Below are 18,717 nucleotides of genomic sequence, written 5' to 3'. Positions count from 1 at the left end.
AGCCCTCCAGAGGGTGGAAGACATGTCTCCCCCGTTGGACTAGAGGCTTCCTAAAAGGAGGAGCCTCTATGTCCCCTTTAAATAGGGACTCCCAAATGCAGTTGTGTTTCTCTCTTATTTTTCCCCTCAGAGCCTTGTCTTGAGGTCTGCAAACAGTGATTCTGAAAACAGAGTCCCTGTGAAGAAGCCTGGTAGGATCAGGAGTCTCAGAGTATGGCTAGGGCTGCCAGACACCCTCCACACAATATGGCCTCCTGTATAGGCTGGTGCAGTTACTACTCCACTGACAGCTCTTTAGAATCCATTCAGAGTTTTGGCCCTGCTGTAATCTCTGGGTGATGAATATATCCCCTAATGAACTGACGGGAATTGAATTAGGCTGGAATGCTTGTGTGCTTAGACTGTAGCTGATTAAACCCCCATCTGTGCAAGGCCTACCTGTGAACAGCTTGTTACATACAATTTTTTAAAGGAGGGAAAAGATGGTGTTGGTATTCAAGTTCTGCAAAGGAATAGGAGGGAAAGTGGAAGCAAAATGCCATCCAGGCTTCTGGCAGGATCTGGTTGCTTTTAATCTGATCAGGCCAGTACTCCCACCTTAGGGCACCCCCACTTTCCAGCCAACTTATCTCATGAGGGGGGACTTGGGCCAGGAGTCTTCAGGGCACAGGTACCTGCACCCTTCCCCAGGAGTCCTGCCTAGATCTCCACTGAGCCCACAACTGTCTGCCTCCTGCAAGGAGCATTTATTAAACAGGGAGTTGCTTTGGGGAAAGGTAGGAGAAGCAGAAGGTGTGAGAGTGAAGTTAGGTCTATGGATTCAGTTTCCATCAGATGCAGCTCTAGCTCTTTTTTCTTCCTCCAAAATTATCTGGTCACCTTCACAGGAAAATGCAGGGAGTTTGGGGCAGGCACTCTGGGCTATTCCTGGGCCGTTTGTCAGTCAGGACCAAGGACAGCACCCCCACTATTTCAAGGATCACCAAACTTCCAGGTCCCTCCACTTATCCCTCTTCTTCCTTGCTAAACATTTCCTCATTCTTCAACACACTTTTTCCTTTTCCTTCTTGTTCCCTTCCTCTTATTCCTCCCTCTTCCTTCTCATTCCTTGTCCTTAATCCCAGGGACAGAGCCTGGCTTCTGATTCTTCACCACCAGGTACTTCACCCCAGGAATCCCTGAAGAAAAGTTATTTAGGCTGGGCACAGTGGTTCACATCTGTAATCCCAGCACTTTGGGAGGCCGAGACGGGTGGATCGCTTGATCCCAGGAGGGAGAGACCAGCCTGGGCAACATGGTGAAAATGGCGAAACCCCGTCTCTACAAAAAATTAGCCGGACATGATGGTGTGTGCTGGTGGTCTCGGCTACTCAGGAGGCTGAGGTGGGTGGATCACCTGAGCCTGGGAAGTCGGGGCTGAAGTGAGCTGTGATCGTGCCACTGCACTCCATCCTGGGTGACAGAGTGAGACCTTGTCTCAAAAAAAGAAAAGTTATTTAAGCACCCCAAGAAGCCTATCCCACCAAACTTCTGTTAAAAGCCTTATTCCCATGACTGACTCTTACCCAGGCCATACAAGAACACACACGCCGAAATCTGGTGGTTAGCAGGAAGGAAGGTCAGGGTGATTGTTTCTGAATTACTGGCCAACTCCCCTTCTCCAGTGGAGACCAGAATCAGCCCACCTGATTTGAGTAATCCCAGCACAACTATGGCTCTACCACTACAGCCCTCCCCTCCCCTCACCTCTCCTCCTACCCTTATCCCTTTGCCTCCCTTCCCCATTCTCCTCTCCTCTGTGTCTCTATGAAAAGTGGCAGCAGCTGCTGAAGAAGGCAAACCCTTCAATGAGCATCAGCAATTGTGGTGACTGAATGTCCCAGCCTTCTTTCCCAGTTAATCTAACTTGGGAAGAGTTGAGGTGTGCTCTGGCTCTGCTGCCCATGAAAGGCAGAGAATAAATAACAAGCCAGAGGCATAAACAGATGTGCAGATATATGCAGCTGGCATTTCCCTGCCAAGTTACTATGGACAGAATGCTGGCAGGGGGCCAGGATGCCTCCCTCCCTGTTTGGAGTTCGGCCACCAGGACATATCCAAGCTCAGCATCCATTTGGCAACATCTGAGTGAAGGGAGGGGATGCCAGGGAAGGGAGTGGGAGGCTGCAGGTGCCTTTAGGTTTGGTGAAGAGCTCCAGAAGCTCATCCTAAAGACTCAGGTGGGTGGGGGTTAACATGGTGGGGAGGGATAGGGAGCTCTGACCTGTAGGTTCCCTAGGGTAGTCCCCTCAGGGTGTGGCTTGAGGGTCAATTCTTATCATACTATATAGCTCTGTGTTTCCACCCTCCCACTCACTCAAGGATTGGGTGTTCCTTGATCTTTGATCATATCTGGCATTCCGCAGAGTTGGCATGGAGTACAGGGGGCAGGCACCATCTGGTTAAAAGCCAGTCAGAAACTATGCAGAACAAGAAGACGTCACTACAGGCTGGGCTCAGTGGCTCACACCTCTAATCCCAGCACTTTGGAAGGCCAAGGCAGGCAGATCACCTGAGGTTAGGAGTTCAAGACCAGCCTGGCCAACACGGTGAAACCCTGTCTCTACTAAAAATACAAAATTAGCCAGGCATCGTGGCACATGCCTGTAGTCCCAGCTACTCGGGAGGCTGAGGCAGGAGAATCCCTTGAATCCAGGAGGCAGAGGTTACAATGAGGTGAGATTATGCCACTGCACTCCAGCCTGGGACACAGAGTGAGATTCTGTCTCTAAAAAAAAAAAAGAAAAAAACAAGATGTCCCTAGAGACTCCAGCTCTGGAACAAGCAACTGTGCTTGGAATTATTGTGCAAGTAACAAAGCAAGTGGGCAGGGAGAGAAAGAATGAGCTAGAAGGAATGTTGCCCAAGGGGGTCTCTCTATGGCTAGCCTTAGATCTGAATTCAGAGACACAAAGCCACCTTCTGGGCTTCATTCAGATCACAAAGGGTCTTTTCTCTTATTAATTTGCCTTTCTTATGCCAGGCTATCTCATGCAGATTTGAGTGGCATGGAAAAGTTTTTCCAGTGCCTGATTATTGCCCTTGCTCCATATAAGGTGCTGCAGATTTCTGACTTTATGGAGATGGGTGATGTCTGCTCTGATGAGCCATGGCATTATGACAGATCTTGAATGGTCTCAATTCTGTAGGCAATAGAGAGCCAAAGAATTATATGACAAAAGTAAGTGGCCTAAAAAGACAAGACTGGGAGTGGAGTGGAAGGATGGGTTGGAGGAAGGAGAGATGCAGAGTGGGGAGGCTAGTTGGGAGCCTGTTGTCATTCAGGCCTGATGATGGGATCCTGAGCTATGCAGTGGTAAAGGAACAGAGAGAAGAGTGGAAGAAGAACTGCTGGGACTTTGTGATGAATTGAACAGGAATCAGAGGAAGAGAGATAACATGGCCACATAATTTATTGTGCAATCTAGAACAGTTTTGAACATGAATGGAGTTCTAGCAATGATTTTACCAAGAAAATAGACATGAAGTATGGACAACTCTGGGCAAATCCGAACACACAGATGCCTTGGTCAAAGATGACTCAAAGTATGGTGTTTGGACAAGTGCATGTATAGGAATGATACTGACCAAAGCAAGGAGGCTGGGAGGCAGAGTAGCAGGATGGGAAAAGAGGGAACAATGAGCTTGGCCTTGGGCTTGTCAAGTTGGAAGCACTTAGAGACATTCACCTTGCAATAACCAGCAGGCCACCCTCTTCCAGCATCCATGGGTGCTTGCTTGGCAATGTGTGTTTCAAACCTGAAGGGTAATCAGGGTTAGATATAGGGCTTTTTTTTTTTTTTTTTTTTTGAGACAGAGTCTTGCTCTGTCCCCCAGGCTGGAGTGCAGTGGTGCAATCTGGGCTCACTGCAACCTCTGCCTCCCAGGTTCAAGCAATTCTCCCGTCTCAGCCTCCTGAGTAGCTGGGATCACAGGCATGCACCACCAAACCCGGCTAGTTTTTGTATTTTTAGAAGAGACAGAGTTTCACCATATTGGTCAGGCTGGTCTTAAACTCCTGACTTCAGGTGATTCACCTGCCTCGGCCTCCCAAAGTGCTGGGATTACAGGCATGAGCCACTGCACCCAGTCTAGTGCGTATTTTTTGACTCACAGATGCCACTTCTAGAAATGTTAATCTCAGGAAATATTCATTCTTGTACCAAAAAATGACATATATTAAAGTAGGATCATTGTGACATCACTTGGAAATAACCTAAAGGTCTATGAATAAAGAATTGGTTCAATCTATTCTGGAGTGTGGTGTGAAATATATCCACATATATTGAAATGTATCCATATATGACCTGGAAAATATCTCTGGTATTTTTAAGTGAAAAAGGCAAATTGCAAAATAATAGTATGACACAATAAATATACAATAATTGTTTTAAACCCTACTTTTGTGTGTGTGTCTATATGGTGACTATGTAAGAGACCTAGAAGAATACACACTGAATTTTTCACAGTAGTTGCTTATGGAAAAGGGAATAGAACTAGAGGGCAAGAGAAAGGCTTTTACTTCTTTATACATTACAGAAGTTTGACATCGATTTTTTTTCTTGAGATAGGGTTTCAGTATGTCGCCCAGGCTGGAGGGCAGTGGCATGATCATGGCTCACTCAGCCTCCAACTCCTGGGCTTGAATGATCCTTCCACCTCAGCCTCCTGAGTAGCTGGGACCACAGGTGTGCACCACCATGCCTGGCTGATTTTTGTATTTTTTGTAGAGATGGGGTCTTGCTGTGTTGCCCAGGCAGGTCTCCAACTTCTGAGGTCAAGTGATCTACCTGTCTCAGCCTCCCAAAGTGCTAGAATCACAGGCATGAGCCACCATGCCTGGCCAACATGGAAATTTTTATAAGCATATGTTCATAGACTACATTTTTAAAGTAAAAGACCAAAAAAATGATTTTTTAAACACAGACTAAGGATTATTCAGGGGATAGGTGAAGCCCTAGGAGTGGGTGAAACCAGAGACTGGGGCTGAAACTTGAGACCCATTGCCACAGATGGGAAGCTAGGAGCAAGGAGATAAGGCCAGAAAAGAAACCCTAGAGGGTGGCCAGAGAGGGTGGAAATCACTTCTGACTCCCAAGGCTAGGGAAATAGAATCTCCACCTCACACGTAAAGCTGCCCTCATCAGTCTCTCCAAATTCTAACCCTCCCCTTCAGGAGAACAGAGCTATATAAGAGCTCAGCTTTGTTCCAGGGCCATGATGTGTCTTCTGTGACCCACAGCTGTTCCAGACTCCGAGCTGTTAGAGAAAAGCCCAGCTCTACATTAACTGCCACACCAGCTGGACCCTAGGCACCACCTAGGGTGACCCAGCCCCAGCCTAGGTGGCCCCACCCTAGGTAGTCCTGACTTTTTCCTACTTCTCTCCTCTTTCCTAATGCTGTCAAAACTCCCAGCACTTCTCCAGGTGAAAAAAATAATAGCCAGAATTTAATTCCATCTTGGGTGTATTGTGTGTGTATTGTAGGGGGTGGCGGGGATGGACAGAGAGCAGCTTGACTCACAAGAGCTCCTCTCCTGGGGAGATGGAACCTGACAGACAGGGGTGTGGGATGCATTGAGGTGACTTCCTGACAAGGCTGTCAGCACGTTTCACTCTTCACTCTCAGCAGCGAGTCCCCTGCAGCTAAGTCGGCTTCTTTTTCTCTGTCTCCACCTCTCTAAGACTGGCTCTCTTCCCTCTGCCAGTGCCTCTTCTCCCCATTGGGAAGCCCTTTCCAGTGCTCACTTCCTATCTTGGTACTCCACTTCCCAGCTCTGCTAGGCTTTTTCTTTTTCTTCTTTTAACAGGAATGCATAGAGTCAGCTTTTCTATTAGGGTACCCTAGCCCCTGCCTCCTTCCCAAACACAGCAAATTTTATAGACGATTGGAAGTCCAGGGATGCACACAGCACATGGGACAAGGAGACAGTGTGCACACGTGTGTGTGTGCGCGCGCGTGTGTGTGAGAGAGAGAGGTTTTTGGTCTATGTATATGCTGCTAGTGGAGGGAGGGGTTCAGAATGTGTATGGGCTGGAGGAGGGCACAGCTGGCCCTAAACAAGTTTTCTTAGGTCATAGAAGATTGTAGATATCAGTATCAGCATTGTCTGTAGAGTTTGTCTCATCAGCAGCCCCCCTCCCCAATTTATAAGTGAGAAAGCTGAGGTCCAGAGAGGTTAAGTAACTTATCTTCCATCACACAGGTAGCTAGTGGTAGAACTAGAGTTAAAACCCAGGAATTCTGACTCATGGATAATACTGTGTTCATAACTCAGAGACCTTAGAGAAAAGGTCCTATCAGGAATTCTGACTCATGGACAATACTGTGTTCACAACTCAGAGACCTTAGAGAAAAGGTCCTATATCTCAGACACCATAAAGATGACAAATGCCCAGGCAACAAGGCGAGACCCCCATCTCTACAAAAAAAAAATTAAAAATAAAAAAAATAACAAATATTTGGGGCTTGGTGGCATGTGCCTGTAGCCCCAGCTACTCAGGAGGCTGAGGCAGGAGGATCCCTTCAGCCCAGAAGTTCAAGGCTGCTGTGAGCTATAATCACACCACTGCATGCCAGCCTAGGAGACAGAGATCTTGTCTCAAAAAAATTAAATTAAATTAAATTAAATCTTAAAAGATGAGGCTGGGCGCAGTGGTGCATACCTGTAATCCCAGCACTTTGTGAGGTTGAGGCAGGTGGATCACATGAGATTGGGAGTTTGAGACCAGCCGGGCCAACATGTCTCTACTAAAATTACAAAAATTAGCTGGGTGTGATGGTGCACGCCTGTAATCTCAGCTACTCGGGAGGCTGAGGCACGAGAATCACTTGAATCTGGGAGGCAGAGGTTGCACTGAGCCGAGAAGGCAGCACAGCACTCCAGCCTGGGCTACAGGGAGAGACTCTGTCTCAAAAAAACAAAAACAAAACCAAACAAGAAAACTGTAAAGATGATAGATTTGACTAACAACTTCTTTAAAGTGGTGGAAAAATCTAGAATCTTCTGGCCTTCAGCCTGCCCAGGGGACAGGCCGGGCCCTGTCTCTCTGTGTCCCCACCAGCCCCAGTGGTGACAGCAACCCCTCTCCTTTCCATCACCGCTGATTCTCTCCTGCCAGAGTTCTCCTTGGCTGGGTGTTTCTTACCAACCCTTATTCCCCCCAGCTTGATCCAAGGACTCAGCCCAAGACGAATTTATCTTCCCCTTACCCAAGCTCTGATTCCAGCCACTGCCTAGGGGCTTGCTTGACTTTTTCGAGAGTCCTCTGTTTCCCAGCCCAAATCTGAAGTCCCCTTTGAGCCACAGCTCCTTGGCATTGGAGTCATTTGACTGCTTCAGGAATGACCCAAGACATCCTCCCCTTCATTGATTGGAAGAAAAATTGGTTCTTAACACAAGCTGTTCATTTGACAGCAACATGAAACGCCAGTACAGGGCAGCCACCCCCTCTATCCCTGCCCAGCATGCTGTAAGGTCTGCAGGTCCCCTTGCAGAGCTCATACATGAAGATTGTCTTCCCCACCATGCTCTGCCCCCAACCCCCGCCAGGAGCCTCTGCTATGAGGGGACGGTGGTGAGTACGGCAGGCTTCTCTTATTGCTGGAATCGCCTCTCCCACCTGCCCACAGCTCCCCCAGGAAGAGGAGTGGAAAGAAGGGTGCGGAAAAGAGGTTGGCAGAGCAGTAAAATGTCAGGGCCTTTCCTCTCTGCTCCCTCTGAGGGCCCTGGAAGCGTCCCGCTTTCTCCTCTCGCCCCTCTCCCCATCTCCATCTCCTCCCTTTCCCTCTTTCTCCTCCGCAGACCCCGATGCAACCGCTGCAGAGGCAACGGCATTTGGGGGATGAGGCGGGAGAGGTTAATTATTGCTCCCTCGCCCCCCACGCCCCTCCCCACAAGATGTATCTGACTGTCAGAAGGGGTGACAGATGAAGACAAAGTACAGGTACGGAGCAAACCGGCCCTCCTTGTACCAGCCAGGGGTGGGGGTGGGGGTGGAGGGGGGCGCGCTACAGAAGTTTTAACCCCTCCAACGCTGGTTCACACGGCAGGGAGGGGCGTCGGGAGTCGGGGAAGCCGGAGTTAGAACCTGGGTCCTGATGAGAGCGGGCTGAACCCAGAAAACCTGTGGGGCCTCTTGCCTTGCCCCAGTGATCTGAGGTGGGGGGCTAGGTTGCTGGGAGCGACTGTCCCAGAGGCTACAGAATCAAGGTCACAAGCAATCATTCAGAGAACTTTAGGGAACAGAGAAAGGGGCTCATGGAGTAGCCTAGGTCGACCTGGGGACTCAGGAACCCCAGTAAGAGGGAGCATTCCACCACTCTTTCACCTTTTCCATGACAATGCCCTCCTCACATGTCTGTCCCCAAGGTTGCTTGTCAGGGTGTGCCTGTGTATTTGAGAATGGGCATCTGTGTAACTGTGTGTCTGAAACTGTGTGTACTTCTGATGGTGTAATGCAATAGGCTTGGAAGTACTAGACTGCATTGGGGTTGTGTGTGTGCGTGCGTGCACGTGTGTGAACAGGTGCAAGCATACACACCCACGGGTGCTTGGAAGGTATCTAAGGGTACTGTGACGGTGCCTGTACTGTGAGCACAGTGTGCTGTGAGTGTGCATGAGAGAGAGTGCTTCTGTCTGTAAGTATGGCTGTGGTGAAGGAGTGTGTGTCAGGAGAATGTGGATGTGTGTGTGCAAATACTGAAGTGTCTGCATTTGGGACTGTACACATGTGTGTTAGAGTGAGAAATATGTGGATGTGGATTATGGTGTAAGTGTGAGCATGGTTGTGTGTGCACGCACGCTGTGTGCACACTGTGCTTGAGGCTGCAGCCTCTTCCTCTCACTGGCATCCCTCCCTTTCCTGACTCCCCTCTCTCCATAAGCAAACGAGGTGAAATAATTACTTTTCCATTTAAACGCCCTATGTTCAAGCCAGAATGAAAACAAAGTGATTTAATAAAATTGTCTTTAAAAGGGAAAAGAGGAAAATAAATGTCTGCTCTCCTCCCCTCCCTGGCGTTCAGGGAGGCCCCAAGCCCTTCAAAGTTAATTAAAACAGGAACTAAAATCACAGAATCGCTTCCCAATCCTTTTCCCATCACTCTCTCCCTTAAAGGTAAGGCAGCCCCAGAACCGCTGCCCTGTGCCTGGAGGGTTCCGCCTGTTCTAAGTTTTGACTTCCCCCAGGACCAGCCCTCACTCTCAGCAGGCACCTTGGCCTTCCTGCACCCGTGTCTGGGGGAGGCAGCTCCGTCCCCACTTCCCTCCTCCCAAAGAGTCATTAAAGGCTTTGTCTGGTCATTTGAAGTCCTTGGTGGACACTGGTCCCCATCAGAAGCTTCCGGCCTTGCCTCCTCCCAGGACACAGCCGGCCCTCAGCCCCTGCTGCTCCCCCGCCCCAGGTCCCTTGAGCCTCCAGCTGCTCTGAGCTTTATCTGTCTTCACTGACCCCCTGGCCCAGTCCTCAGCTCCAGCCCAGCAGAGTTCCGGCTGCTTCCGCCTGGTCTGTATCTGTTCCCCATCAGAGGCCCCATTGGAGCTCTAGCCCTTCATCAGCCCAGATAAAAGAGATGGATGGAGGTGACTTTGGGGGATGCCCCTCCTCAGAAGCCCAGAGGTAGAGCCCTGGGTTCTGACAAGGGCTCCCTGAGGAGGGCTAGGGGTGGGGGTGAAGACTGTTCAGCTCTCTGGAAGCCCAGTCCCTGCCCATCTCTATCCTGCCTCAGCCTTCCCCCTTTTCCTAAGGCCCAATTCCTAAGGCCTCCTCCAGGCAGGTGCCAAGACTGCAATCACCCCATTCTCCAACAAACCCACTTCAGCAGGAAGCTCTGCACTGGGCACCCAGCCCCCATCTCCATGCAGATCATCTGCCCCATAATAGTACTGCATAATAAAACTGACGTTTGTTGAGCACCTATTTTGTTACAGACACATTGCTTATAAGATCTCTAATCCTTGTCATAACCCCTATGGAGTAAATTTTATCACTATATTGCAGAAGAGGACACAGAATAAGGAAGGTTAAGAAACCTACCCAATATACGCACTTCAAAAGCGGTAGAACTGGCTGAGTGGGGTGGTGCATGACTGTACTCCCAGCTACTCAAGAAGCTGAGGCGGGAGGATTGATTGCTCCAGCTCAGGAGTTCAAGGGTGCAGTGAGCCATGATCGTGCCGTTTTAGTCTGGGCAACAAAGAGACACCCTGACTTAAAAAAATAATAATAAAAGAAAAGAAAAAAAGAAAAGAAAAGAAAAAAAAAAAGCAGTGGAACTGAGACTCAATCCCATACTGCAAAACCTCCTGTGCAAAGACCCACCATTACCCTTCAGAGATTACTCCCCCTAGAAACCCCCCACTACTGCCCCTAGAACTTAACCCCTCTGACACCAAGGAGTTAGGCCCAGGAGAACTGTGGGGCCTTCTCCAGCCCTACTCCAGCTCTTGGGGTGGGGGTAGCAGGAAGCAATTGTCCCTAGAGTCCTCAACCCTTATCCTGGGAGACTCCATTACTTCTCTCAAGCTGTCACCACTTCTCATAGAGACCCTGCCTTTTCTCCCAGGGGACTCCAGCCCTCATTTCAGTGAAGGTACTGAGTACTTCAAGGTTCTCCCCACTAAGAGAATGGGATGAGATTTGATTGTGGGGTAACTCTTGTCACCATAACTGGACTTTCATAACTGTCCACCCTGTCCAGAGAGCCTTCAGTTGCCCAAATGGCAGAGTAAATGTCAAAACCAAATCCAGACCAGGCACAGTGGCATGTGCCTATAGACCCAACTACTCGGGAGGCTGAGGCAGAAGGATCTCTTGAGCCCAGGACTTCAAGTCTAGTCTGGGCAACATAGCAAGACCCTGCCTCTAAAAGATAAATCAATCAGAAAAATAAATCCAGGCCAGGAACTAGCTTGCGTTTTTAGCAATCCCCCCCACCCCAACCCCACTCCCTAACCAGCATGGACACAGCCCAGGGATCTAAGGCCTCAACCCTGGGGGGAAAAAAGAGGCCCTGAAGAAAGGGGAAAATGCAGTGAAGGGGCAGAAACCCTGGTAGTCCAGCAAGGGTGGGTGAGAAGGAAGGGGAGAGGTATGAGTATTACCATAGACCAAGGGTTGAGGTGGCACCTGGAGACTCCCAGACTTGACTGCATCTGGAAAGCATATAGCAAAAGCAGGGAAAGGAAGAAATGATTCAGAAGCACCTTCCCACTTCAGTCCTAGAAATGTGTGTGTGTTGGTGGAATGGGTGGATATTCTATGACCCTTTGCAGGTCTACACCCCACCCTTGTTTGAACCCCTTGGGCCAAGCCCATACTGGAAGCTGGTAATGGCAGCTGGGTGGGAAATGACCCAGGTGGCTGGGACAAGGCTTCATGGGATGCCGGTATTGTGAACCCTGCCCCACCTCGCCCACCACTTAAGTGAGTCACCTAAGCCAGGCCAGGCCCTGGAGCCTTAGCTCTCCTCCTCTGCCCCGGCGCATCTGAGAGCCAGCTTGAGCAGAGAGAGGGCTAAACTGGGGCCCAGCTTAGAGAGAGAGTGGGGGTGGAGGTGGGGAGGGAGGGATGACTCCCCCAAGATGGCTTCCAGGCTCCACCCCCAGACAGGTGTATCCCTGCCACCAAAGCCTCTATCTCTGCCCTGACCCCACCCCAACTCCATCTCCAATCCCAACCTCATTACTCACTTCCGCCCCCTTCTCTATCCTACCACCCCATCCCTCCCCAAGTGTCCTCAAACCACCTCCCATTATCCGCAAGTGACTCCCAGAGCTCACTGCCTCCCAGAATTTATCCCTTTCGGTCTCTAAGTGCCCTCAGAGAACCTAGCCTCTTACCCCAGCCTCCCAGACCCCACTCCCACCCTTCCCCAGCACTGAGCAGAGGAAAGACTTGATGTGCACTAACAGTTCCTTACCACGCATGGACTTACACAGCTGTTCCCAGTTTAGAAAGAATTCAGTCAATCAGAAGGCTGAGGAAATAACCACAATGCATCCTAGGAGGCAACAGGCCTATGTTTCTAGCTTCTTTCTCTCTGCCCTCAGCTGCCTTCATGCTCAGAATAGAGCTCCAGGTGACAGGACCAGTGATTGTGAGCAAAAAACCAGGGAATCTCCAGGCCTACCAGAGTTTAAGCCTATCTACTCCTCGCACATACACATGTTAGACAGTATTATATGTGCGTGTGTGCATGATCCTGGAAATATAAATATACATAATTAACATAAGTATACATACACATCTTAGACTGGAATACAAGTTCCATGAGGGCAGGAACAATTTTCTTTTAAGGCTCTGTCACCCAGGCTGGAGTGGTGCAATCATAGCTCACTGGCAGCCTTGAACTCCTGACTCAAGCAATCCACCTGCCTCAGCTGCTAGAGTAGCTAGGATTACAGGTGTGTGCCATCACACCCAACAAATTTTTTTAAATGTTTTTTGTAGAGACGGGGCTTCACTGTGTTACTCAGGCTGGTCTCGAACTCCTGGGCTCAAGCAATCCTCCTACTTCAGCCTCCCAAAGTGCTTGGGTTACAGGCAATATTTTTCCCTTGATGTAGCCCCAGTGCTGGTACATAACAAATATTTGTAGAAAGATTATGACACAGCCAGGCATCATGGCTCGTGCCTGTAATTCCCAGCTGCTCAGGAGGCTAAGACAGGAGGATCACTTGAGCCCAGGAGTTTGGGGCTGCAGTGAGCTATGAAAGTGCTACTGTCTTCCAGCCTGGGTGACAGAGCAAGATCCTGTCTCTTAAAAAAAAAAAGAAAGAAAGAAAGAATGAATGATACATAATGGAATATATACTTGAAAATAAATGTCTATACATATACATATAATAATACACCCATATATACTTTTGCACACACATACATACATACAAAACCTACATGTAGGCCAGGCGTGGTGACTCACGCCTGTAATCCTAGCACTTTGGGAGGCCGAGGCGGGCAGATCACTGGAGATCAGGAGTTCGAGACCAGCCTGGCCAACATGGTGAAACCTCATGTCTACTAAAAATACAAAAAATTAGCTGGGCATGGTGATGCGCACCTGTAATCCCAGCTACTTGGGAGGCTGAGGCAGGAGAATCGCTCGAACCCGATTACAGTGAGCTGAGATAGCACAACTGCAATCCAGCCTGGGCGACAGAGTAAGACTCCATCTCAAAAAAAAACTACATGTATAATATGCATCTAGATGTATACATGTATACATACAATGCACACATAACTACTATGGATATATTAGATTTTACATATAGATATCATATCAATATATGGTACACATACACGTGCACATTCACATACACTAAATGAATACAAATTGAAGCATCTATTTTTTTACTCAGATTTTTCCAGTTAAGTAAACTGTCTCGAGGCCCCTGGCTCAGGTCTGAGTGTCACTACCAGAATGATCCAGCAGATGGCACTCCTTCGCCACTTCCTGTACTCCCAAGTTGCCAGAGATGTCGCCTCTTTCCGCTAAGGCACAAAACTTGCAGAGCCAGGTGTTCCCCAGGCGATTCCCCGCACGCCACCGCCCGCACCCTCCCCCCAGCCCCCACCATCGTGGTGAGCGTGTCCTCGGTCCCCAAGGTCTGCAGTCTTTGCCCTCTCTGAGTCGGGTTCATCTCTCGGGCTTCCAGGCTTCTTTTTCAGGGGCGCTCTCCGGCTTCGGGCTCAGTTCTGCCCAGTCCGTACATCGACCCCCCAGGTCACCAGAGCGCCAGGGGCTGGGCTTCTCCAGGACACCCTCGGTTATACCAACACGGCTGCGCAACCATTCTTTGGAGCCTTAGCGATGACGAGCAGCCAGGCGAAGCGGCTCTCCTCCTCACGACAGCCCGAGGAGGGGATCAAGGTCATTTTCAGACAGCCCCCTCTGGCTTCCGCTTCACACCCTGCCCTAGATGGAGGAGAGAGGCATGCCCAGCTCGGCTCAGCTAAAAGCAAGAAGAAGAGCCCGGCTGAGACCTGGAAGCCTCGGCTTGGGAGGGGCTGGTCCGACGGACCCTTCCTGCCCCGGTTGGTCCGGACTCCAGATCTCTGGGTAGGAGCCAGAAGAAAGAGCATTCCAGGGATTTCAAGCGGACTATACTTAAAATCTCGGAGGTGGGGGAATGTAGGGTGTGACTGAGCCTCTCCCGCTTTCAGGCCTGGGCAACTCTGGGTCGGCGCTCGTGGAACCTCAGATCTCGGGTGTGAGCAACCTAGGACACGAAACCGGGGATGGCTTGGAAGCCCGTGGGGAGGCGAAACCGGGAGTTCTGGCAGCGGCTCAGCCTCCCCCTCCTCCTCCCTTCCCCTCCCCTCCCTTCCCCCGGGAGCAGCGGGAAATTATTTATTAAAACGCCGCCCGCGCTCTCATTTATTTGCGGTGAATAATCCTCGGCATCTCAGCACGTTTATTAAACCTTTCCCGTCCCCGCGCCCGCATTACTTTAATAATAAATCGCGTGTCACTTTCCAGCGACGTTATTAAAGCGGGTCCGCTGCAGCAGAGGCGGGGTGCGGGGAGGGAGGGGGCGGTGGACAACAGTTCTCCCATTCCAGGATGTGGGGCTTGAACCAGCAGGGCGGCGGAAGGGAAAACTGAGGCTGCTAGGAGGCTGCTCCTGAACACCTACAAAGTCGGCTAACGCGATCAAGGAGTACGGATTCCCCGGGACCTGCGTGACCCTCTCTGGTAGGGTGGGCTTTTGGTGAGGAGCCTCTGCTCTGCAGGTGGACGCGGTAGGGGCTATGGGCCCGCAGAGGGCGCCTTGGAGCCCAGCTAGGCGAAGAACAAGCTAGGGGCGGATTCCCTGGCCGATGCTGGGACTCACACCCAAGTTCCCTCTTTCAGCGCCGAGTGGATTTTGGCCACGGTGCCGAACAGCACGCCCCACCCCCGCCTACCCCTCTGATTCTGCTTCTGTGGGCGCCCTGGAATCGGCTCCCAGTATCCAACCCGCTTGCGCTGTTGTGCGCGGCTCCTGGGGCCGCCCGGCTCCAGCCTGGGTTCGGCAATAAACACTGTCGCTGGCTTAAGGACCCGGGGCAAGGCAGCAGTAGATGGAGTCGTGCGTAGCCGCGGGAGGGGCGGCCAAGCAGGCCCTGGGGTTGGAGTTCCGGACCACGCCCCTCCCATGAGGCCAGGCTCCCTGCGTTGGGCCCCAGAGGACAAACTCTGACGCTGAGCCAAGGGCAGGCCCTCCCGCAGTGGCGCCAGGATCTGGGTGGAGCGCTGGCGTGTAGGAGGCTGTCGCCATCCACACACAGTGTCTCGGCCTAGCTGACTTATGCTTTCATTCTCTCCGTCAATCATTAAATAAACATTGAGTCTCACCAGTGTCCCTGAGCTAGGTAAGGAGAATGAGGAAAGAGATTTGGGGACCCCAAGCCAGAGAGGACAGGTCACAATTGGGGCAGATAGGAAACAGGCTTACCATGGCTCTGGCTTCTGCAGGAAAAGGATAGATTCCTATGGGAACTGGGGAAGAGTATGGACCACACAGGTGACCAAACTTCTACCCTCCTCTCTCTATGCATTCATTTTGGGGGCCTACCCACATAGGCCTGATTCCCCATTCTGGCCTGGGAAAGGGTTTGGAGTAAGATGAGCACAGAAGCAGGTAATGTATACCAGCCCCAATGGAGGGCATACCGGGAAGATAACTTCCCTCCAACCAAATGGCTCCAGCCTCCCTCCCTCAAAGGCAGGATAGGCCCAAGTTCAAACCTTCTCTCTGTACATCTGGCAGGCATGTGCTTAGAGAGCAGGCCCTGCAGCTTCTAGAAGCCAGAGTTCTGTTAGTGTGGGAGGCCTCCCAGGGATATTCAGTTTTCATGTGCACATCCGCATAAACTGTCCGTGCATCTGTCTGTGCATCATTAGAAATCTTTATTGGTGCCTAGCCCTGTGCTAGGTTTTGTCCAGTACAGAGCGGTATAAGATCTGGAGCTAGCCTCACCCATCTCTCTGCACTGAACTAAGCCACGCTCTGCTGTGCTCTCTCTTGTGCAAAAGAGGGCAGACAGCAAAGGGGACTTGCAGTCAGTAGGTGCAACTGGGGCTTAGGAGAGAGGGAAAAGTTCTGGAAGATGAGTTTGGGGAAAGGGCAAACAAGCTAGGTAAACGTTGGGGACCAGGAAATAGCAAGAACCAGGGCCTGGGAGGAAGGGCAGTTAGAAGTGTGGCAGAGCAGGGCTGGATGAAGTGGAGAATCCTGGTGCCTGCACCTCCGTGTCTGCTCTGGCCCCCATCCCAGCCTGGGGAACAACCTGTTGGAGGTCCTACTGGCCAGGGCATCTCCTGCATGGGCCCTTTTATACCCCACTGGTCTTGGTCTCAGCCTCTCTCCCTAACCTCCTCCAGCTTTTGTCTCTCCCCTAACACCCTGCTACCTTGGAGTTAAATAGGCCTCCCATGATCATCCCCATGAAAGCAATCCATGAAGGGAATCTGCTCCCCTTTCCAGGTCTTTTCAAGAGCAGGGATGAACACTATAGCTGCTCACCCACCCCCATGGGCCAGAGCTAGTAGTAATCGTCACTCTCTTGACTCTCAGTTTCCTCCTCAGGAACCAGGTTTAGTGATCGCAGCTGGGGGATGCCTGTAGAATTCAGCTGGTCTGCAAACACACGTGGGCAAAGGAGAGAAAACAGGAGAGAGGGGCTGTCAGTACCAACATAGCCCAGTCTGCAGAAGGCTATGCTTGTGTATGCACCCACATGCACACAGACACATGGACTGTTTCTTACATATTCACAGCTGGAATCCAGCACCATCCCTCCAACCCCCAGAGCTCAGGGATCCCCTTACCAGGTGTGAGCACTGTCAAGCTAGCAGGGGCCTCCACCTGACCCAGCGCATTGCGGGCAAGGCAGCGGTAGGTGCCCTCATCGCTGGGACGCACAGCCTGGATCTGCAGCCAGCCAGTCACCTCAAACCTCTGGGGTCCACCCCTAAACTGGAGCCAGGCAAGGAATCAGCGAGGTCCTTCTGGAGGGCCCTGGGCTGCCTGAGGGAAGCCTCTCCCACCGGTCTCTACCTGCACAGAGATGTGGGGGTCATCCCCTGGCAGCTGGATGTCCAAGCCATCCTTCCTCCACTCGATGGAGGCCATGGGGTAGGCAAACACCTCACAGCCAAAGATCACATCCTGCCCTGTCACATTCCAAGTGTCATATGGATGTGATACGATCTGGGGCCCTGGGGGTGAAGGTGGGAGGTCTGAGAATAGCATGGCCCAGCAAAGGCATCCAGTCTGGCAAACACATGATACACAAATTTTTGTGGACATGCTTGTGGCAGAACACAATATATGCTGAGGTAAATACATATCCATAAACACACCATGACACACACAGGTACACACAGATGTGGATGCTGGTACACACAAGGGTACCACGCAGACGTGGAGATAGATATACATGCACATGTGCATATAGGACCTCATGCAGATTCAATGCACGAACAAGCACACACACCTACACTGTAGCTTGGCAGCCACTCTGTCCCCAACTGCTCTCCTGTCCTCATTCCACCCTCCCCAGCCTTTCCCGCAGTGCCTATAACTAAAACCTTCCAGATACCCGTTCCCCTTTTCTAAACAGGCCCAGTTCCCAAAGGCGGAAAAGCAGCCGTTCCCTACACAGCGGGACCCCCTGGGGGAGTCCCACCGCAAGGCGGAGAACCTGAAGCTGGACTTGTGCAACAGGCAGGAGGCCTGCAGGAGTGCAGGAAATTGCTGGGATCCCCGCGGGGTGTTTGTTTTCTGACTGCCCCAGCCGAGCCAGACACAGAGCCGGGGCTCAGGAAGTGAAAGTTACTAAAGCTGCCAAGGAAAGCTAGAAGCCTGAATGGCCCCCAGTCCCCGGGGATAGAGAGAGAACTAGCTGAGCTTCCTGCTCCTCTTCACTAATCCCTAAACGCAGAAGAAAGGAGAGAGGTGGGGAGACTGAGTGAACAGACTGCTCTAAGAATCTGCCCAAATGAAACGTGATTGCATCTCACAGGAACCCGTTTTGCTGCCTGGACTCCACTGGTCTGGGAAAAGTGTGTGTGGACGAGGGGTTCTGAGCAAACCATAGGCTATGTGCCCGCGCCCTCAGAGGACCTGTCTCTCCCTGCCAGCCAGCTCTGGAGCTTTCACGTGGTTCAGCGCATGCAGCTTGCTGACGAAGCCTGGGACCCTCACTCCACTCCACTCCCCCACCCCCACCTTCAGGTGGCAGCTTCTATGGACCAGTAGCGAGAGCAGGGTTTTATACTGGACTCGAGGTCTCTATGGCCTTATCTATTTTGATCTGTTGGCCAGAGACCAACGCCGTCAGGGGTCGGGGAGCAGTGCCTTTAGGAAACCTAAGTGCTGGGGTGGGTGCCCCGGGCCGTGCGTACCCGATTCGCAGGGCCCCGGGTGTGCCACAGTGAGGTTGGCAGCGGGCCGAGCGCGGGCCGCCTCCTGCAGGCGGCAAATCTGGGCGTAGGTGTGACCGTCGGACCCACAGAGCGGGCTCTGCGAGCGACAGGCACACAGCGGTTCTGGCACCTCTCCGCGGCTCAGGTCGCCGCCTGTGTCCAGCCGGCACTCAAGCTGCTCGCCGCAGTGCCCGTAGAAGTGAGCACTGGGGTCCAGGTCGCAGAGCTGGCCCTCGAGGTTGGCGCATTCCCAGCAGCAGCCG

At 51.5% G+C, this 18,717-nt stretch overlaps 1 protein-coding gene across 1 annotated transcript in view; it reads right to left on the bottom strand.

Annotated features, from left to right (window-relative positions):
- Positions 1-13,375: 13,375 nt before the first annotated feature.
- Positions 13,376-18,717, bottom strand: part of KAZALD1 (Kazal-type serine peptidase inhibitor domain 1) — a 16,352-nt gene continuing 11,010 nt past the window's right edge. The window contains exons 3-7 of the mRNA XM_011977528.1: positions 18,434-18,716; positions 17,085-17,245; positions 16,856-17,003; positions 16,555-16,664; positions 13,376-14,261 (exon numbers count right to left, since the gene is read on the bottom strand). Of these exons, the coding sequence (XP_011832918.1) occupies positions 16,570-16,664; positions 16,856-17,003; positions 17,085-17,245; positions 18,434-18,716 (687 nt within the window). The 3' untranslated portion in view covers positions 13,376-14,261; positions 16,555-16,569. The remainder of the gene's footprint in view (positions 14,262-16,554; positions 16,665-16,855; positions 17,004-17,084; positions 17,246-18,433; position 18,717) is intronic.

The sequence above is a fragment of the Mandrillus leucophaeus genome, unplaced genomic scaffold, assembly GCF_000951045.1.
Source record: "Mandrillus leucophaeus isolate KB7577 unplaced genomic scaffold, Mleu.le_1.0 Scaffold18, whole genome shotgun sequence".
In the NCBI taxonomy this organism is placed as follows: domain Eukaryota; kingdom Metazoa; phylum Chordata; class Mammalia; order Primates; family Cercopithecidae; genus Mandrillus; species Mandrillus leucophaeus.
Note: the sequence above shows the minus strand (reverse complement) of the source record. Positions and strands in the feature narration are given on the sequence as shown.